The following is a 6,000-nucleotide window of genomic DNA, read 5'->3' on the forward strand; positions in this document are numbered from 1 at the left end:
CACTATCACACACACCCAGAATTGGATCTCACAAAAGCTGAACCCCATGGGGAGTAAGCCGTAAATGTCAGCGTGCAGTCCTGTTATCACATTATTAATTACCAGCAGTGGACAGTGGTAAATTAAACACGGCAGATTATTTCTAACAAAATTCTTCTGTCCTCTTCTGAATAATAATGAGAGCGCCAGTAAGTAATCCTGCGGTTAAAATAAAAGACCAAAGTCCTCACTGTATACAAACAGAGCATAAGCTCACAGGGATTCATAGTAACCAATCAGGCACTTGCTTCCATTGTCCAGATGTCCTTGAAAACCTCAGAATGAATCTGATTGGCTGTTATGAGTTACAAACATGTGATACAAGAGAACAGCTCTGACCAGCTTATGACTAGAGACACTCCGAAGAGCCCACATTATAGACAGAGATGGAACTCCACAGCCTGTCAGAGAACACAGACCTCATGACTTGTGCTGGGCGAAGTTTGTGCCGTTCCTCTCATGCAAACTTTACATCTCCTATACCTCCACTCACATCATGTGAACAATATCACCACAATATAAAAAGACAGGAATGTTCTCAATTTACTGCAGGTGGAGAAATGGGTGGTCTTTACATGACTAAGGCACATTGTATATAATGTATCTCAGTAGAGAGAGAAAAAAAAAAAAAAAAAAAGGTGGAAGATGATCTAATAGAACATTATAGATAATAAAAATAGTCAGGTAAGCCTTTGTAGAGGGGACATTAGATTGTAAGCTCCTCTGGTGCAGACTAAATATTACTCAGGATATTTATAGCATAACACTTTATGAAATAAAGAGACACATTAGTTACAATATAAGAGGATTCCAAGGGCCATGCTTGTGAGAGCTTACAATCTAAATTGTTTTAGTCTTTCCTGTACAGCACTGCAGAATATGGCCAGGTGGAGGTAGGTGATCAGGGCAGTTGGTGGTAGGGGGTACGCTAGTTGATGGCAGGTGCACTTGGTGCAAATGGTAGTAGGTGGTCAATTCAGGCTATGGTAGGAGTGCACAGTAAATGATGGTAAGCGTCACTGGAGATAACAGTTGGTGGCAGAGTAGGCGGTGGTTGGTAGCAGATCAGAGTAGATGGTGGAAGGTAGTCAGGGCAGGTGTTAGTAGGAGGACACACTAGAAGGCAGTAAGTGGTCAGGACAGATGAAGGCAGGAGGGCACACTAGGCAATTGTAGAAGGCTACAATGAATGGTGGCAAGTGGTCCCGGCCGATGGCAGCAGGTGGGCACAGTAAGAAATGGTAGGTGGACATACTAGTTAGTGTTGGGTGGTCATGGGCAAGTGGTGGTAGTTGGGTACAATATGTCGTGCAGGGGGGTTAATGGTAGGTGGGCACAGTAGATGGTAAGGACAGGAAGCAGTAGGTGGTAACCATAGCTGGTGACTGTAGCTGGGCGGAGTAAATGATAGATACATAGATAGATCTATTTCATAGCGGGAAGGCTCAGTATGTCATGCGAGATGGCCAGAGTCCAGAAATCAGGATAGAGAAGGGGGGTATCACCGCTCCAGGAGGATCGACCAAAAGTAAATCTCTTCACCAGTTAAGAAGCCACAAGTGCTGGCAGTGCATATAGCAAATAGATAAGTAGTTCTGGACAGCCGCGCTCCGAACATGCCTTTTATTCAAAAAACTACAAACAAAAACTGACGCGTTTCACACTATATGCTGTGGCATGTATTTTTGTTTGTAGTTTTTGAATAAAAGGCATATTCAGAGTGCGGCTGTCCAGAACTACTTATCTATATGCGAGATGGGCAGGCCTGGTGGGAAGTTAATGGTGGTAGATGGGTAGAGTAAATGTTGCTACAGGTCAGTAACAAGTGAAGCAAAGCACAATGGATAGTATGTGATGGCAGGTGGTGAAGATAGGAGGGAACAGTTTATGATGCATGAGCAGGTGGGCAAAGTAGATATGACACATGGGCACAGTGGGTAGTAACCAGTGGGCAGAGCAGAAGTTACCTTGGCTTGGAAGTGAATGCCATGTTGGAAGGCTTCCTCATTATGGAGGGGGATTCGAGAATCACATCCATCATCCACCAGATTGTACCTACTCCTCACCGGCATAATGCTCCCCCCAGCCTGTCCACTGTATAACTGGGGGGCTTCAACTGTGCCAATACTGCACTCCAGGGACGAGGGTGGTCCTCAGAAGATCTCCAGGGCTGAGGGTGGTCCCTTAAGAAGATCTCCAGGAATGAGGGTGGTCCATTAAGAAGATCTCCAGGGACAAGGGTGGTCCATTAAGAAGATCTCCAGGGACAAGGGTGGTCCATTAAGAAGATCTCCAGGGACAAGGGTGGTCCTCAGAACATCTCCAGAGACGAGGGTGGTCCTCAGAACATCTCCAGAGACGAGGGTGGTCCTCAGAACATCTCCAGAGACGAGGGTGGTCCTTCTGGGATCTCCAGGGACACAGAAGATCTCCAGGAAAACAGAGGGGCTGGTGATCCCCAGTGATAGAGGTGTACAGGGGAGGGGGGTCTTCAAAAATATGGGGGCTCAGAAGCCTCTCCTGTGGGGTTCCCCTACTCCCATGTAAATCTGGAGGCTCTGGGCTGGAAGTGAGCAGTCAGGTGTAGGGATCTGGCGCTGGAGGGAATCTCCCACCTGAGCTCCACAGAGATAATGGAGTTGCGCCGCTCCCAGCGTGTCTCCCCCTACTATTACGGGGAGGGAAAGGGAGGTGTCCTGCACTCAGGGTTCAGCACTCCCCATCAGCCGCTCTCCCCGGTGTGTCTTCCCAGCTAGATGCTGATTTGAATGAGCCCTCTGGCCCCGCCCCCTCCAACTCGGGACACAGCGCCACCGCCTATTGGAGCAAAGTTAAGCACGTGTCGGCCCTCCGGTCCGCCCCCAGCCACGCCCCTCCGTTGTGTATGGATCCGAAGGTCTGTGATTAGTATTGTATGTACGGAGAGAAGGCGAGGTGTGTCCGGGGAGTATACACGTCTATGTTATCTATACGGATCATGTGTAGAAGATTCTGTGACGAGGAACTCGAACGGCGCTCAAAAAGGAAATGTTCCATAGAGATCTCTATGTCTGGGATAGATGCAGCCCGGGATGGGTTTAGGCGGGACATTTGATAAATGGGGGGAATACTAAGGACGGATTCTACATGAGGAGTCAGAGAACGCTTCAATTATTGGGGGGGGGGGGTAATGTTCATGGAATAATCGGGAAGAATTCCCATGGATTGTAGGGATAATGGGGGCGGGTTCTGGTGGACCTTCGGATGGATTGTGGCGTTTTGGGATGGAGATGATGAGGTGCAACTGATACAGAGAGACCACTGACAAATCCAGGGGGGCTGCGAAGACTTTAAAATAATTGGCCCCTTCACATCACTTGCCCCCCTTCTCAACACCGCCCCCCCATCACCTTCTCGCCCCCACAGCACTGCCCCCTTCACATCACCTTCTCATCCCCCCCACATCACCTGCCCCCTTCTCATTCCCCCCCCCCACAGCACTGCCCCCCTTCACATCACCTGCCCCCCCCCACAACACTGCCCCCTTCTCATCCCCCCCACAGCACTGCCCCCTTCACATCACCTTCTCATCCCCCCCACATCACCTGCCCCCTTCTCATCCCCCCCCACAGCACTGCCCCCCTTCACATCACCTGCCCCCTTCTCATCCCCCCCCACAGCACTGCCCCCCTTCACATCACCTGCCCCCTTCTCATCACCCCCACAGCACTGCCCCCCTTCACATCACCTGCCCCCTTCTCATCCCCCCCACAGCACTAACCCCCTTCACATCACCTGCCCCCCCTCACAACACTGCCCCCCCTTGTCATCCCCCCCATAGCACTGCCCCCTTCACATCACCTGCCCCCTTCTCATCCCCCCCACAGCACTGCCCCCCTTCACATCACCTGCCCCCCCCACAACACTGCCCCCTTCTCACCCCCCCACAGCACTGCCCCCTTCACATCACCTTCTCATCCCCCCCACATCACCTGCCCCCTTCTCACCCCCCCACAGCACTGCCCCCCTTCACATCACCTGCCCCCTTCGCATCCCCCCCCACAGCACTGCCCCCCTTCACATCACCTGCCCCCTTCTCATCCCCCCCACAGCACTGCCCCCCTTCACATCACCTGCCCCCTTCTCATCCCCCCCCACAGCACTAACCCCCTTCACATCACCTGCCCCCCCCTCACAACACTGCCCCCATTGTCATCCCCCCACAGCACTGCCCCCTTCACATCACCTGCCCCCTTCTCATCCCCCCCACAGCACTAACCCCCTTCACATCACCTGCCCCCCCCACAACACTGCCCCCTTCTCACCCCCCCCACAGCACTGCCCCCTTCACATCACCTGCCCCCTTCTCACCCCCCCCACAGCACCAACCCCTTCACATCACCTGCCCCCCCTCACAACACTGCCCCCCTTGTCATCCCCCCCACAGCACTGCCCCCCTTCACATCACTTGCACCAACCCCCTTCACATCACCTGCCCCCTCCACAACACTGCCCCCTTCTCACCCCTCCCCCCACAGCACTAACCCCCTTCACATCACGTGCCCCCCTTCTCACCCCTCCCCCCACAGCACCAACCCCCTTAACATCACGTGGCCCCCCTTCTCACCCCTCCCCCCACAGCACCAACCCCCTTCACATCACCTCCCCACACACACACACAGCACTGCCCCCTTCATATCACCTGCCCCTTCTCACCCCCCCACAGCACCAACCCCCTTAACATCACGTGCCCCCCCTTCTCACCCCTCCCCCCACAGCACCAACCCCCTTCACATCACCTGCCCCCCCCACACATCCAGCACTGGCCCTTCACATCACTTGCCCCTCCCCCACACAGCACTGTCCCCCTTCACATTACCTCCCACCCCCAACACAGCACTGCCCCCCTTCACATCACCTGCCCCCACCCCCTTCTCACCACTGCCCTCTTCACATCACCTGCCCCCCCACACAGCACTGCCCCCCCCCCCACACACAGCACCACCTCTTCAAATCACCTGTCTCCTTCACACCACCTGCCCCCACCCCCTTCTCACCCCTTCCCCCTTTACATCACTTGCCCCCACACACGGCACTGCCCCTCTTCACATCACCTGCCCCCCCCCCCCCCCACAGCACTGTCCCTTCACATCACCTGCCCCCACCCCCTTCTCACCCCTGTTCCCTTTACATCACTTGCCCCCACACACGGCACTGCCCCCCTTCCCATCACCTGCCCCCTCCCCCCCACAGCACTGTCCCTTCACATCACCTGCCCCCTTCACATCACCTGCCCCCTTCCCCCGCAGCCCTTCCCCCCTTCTCATCACCAGCCCCCTTCACATCAATCCCCTTACACACACAGCACTGCCCCCTCACATTACATTACTGCCAGCTGCTTTTCATATTAACCAGCAAGTGATTGGTGGCTAGGACTGCCCTGCATCAGTCCAACGTAGAGCTGTGTCTCCTGAAGTCCACTTAATACCAGCACCCAGCTTATTACCCGCCCCAATGCAGAGCTGTGCCTCTCGCACCCGGGATATTATCATCGTGCCACCCGACATGCAGAGAATGACAGCGGCCAGGGCTGGGGAAGAGAAGCAGCTCCTAAATGACGTGACTGCGGGTCCGGATGGGACAGTGGCTTGGTCCGGATCTGGATCGCAGTCCGTCATTTAGTGATGTCTGCTTTAGAAGGTACTTAGGAACACCAGACTTTGGGGACTGTACACTGTACTGATGTATGAACATAAGATCTTCCTTACAGAAAAAAAAGCGAGGCTGGTCTGTATAGCACATATGCATTCTCATGCATAAACCTACAGACGTGTAAAAATTCTGCTAGCTTTTTGATAACCAAGGGAGTGTGGCATACACGTGTAAAAATTCTGATCAGCAACACAGATTTTTATATATTCTTTTTTGAGACATCTACGCACAGCGTACATTTAAGTGCCTACAGTGGTGAAAATAATTATT

At 53.4% G+C, this 6,000-nt stretch overlaps 1 protein-coding gene across 2 annotated transcripts in view; it reads right to left on the reverse strand.

Moving 5' to 3' along the window:
* Nucleotides 1-2,804, reverse strand: part of LOC141108189 (carboxyl-terminal PDZ ligand of neuronal nitric oxide synthase protein-like) — a 194,406-nt gene extending 191,602 nt beyond the window's left edge. For both annotated transcript variants that reach the window (XM_073599525.1, XM_073599524.1), the window contains exon 1: nucleotides 2,007-2,804. In XM_073599525.1, coding sequence (XP_073455626.1) covers nucleotides 2,007-2,111 — 105 coding nt within the window. In that variant the 5' untranslated portion in view covers nucleotides 2,112-2,804. The remainder of the gene's footprint in view (nucleotides 1-2,006) is intronic.
* Between the last annotated feature and the right edge of the window lie 3,196 nt (nucleotides 2,805-6,000).

Source organism: Aquarana catesbeiana, linkage group LG09, assembly GCF_042186555.1.
Source record: "Aquarana catesbeiana isolate 2022-GZ linkage group LG09, ASM4218655v1, whole genome shotgun sequence".
Classification (NCBI taxonomy): domain Eukaryota; kingdom Metazoa; phylum Chordata; class Amphibia; order Anura; family Ranidae; genus Aquarana; species Aquarana catesbeiana.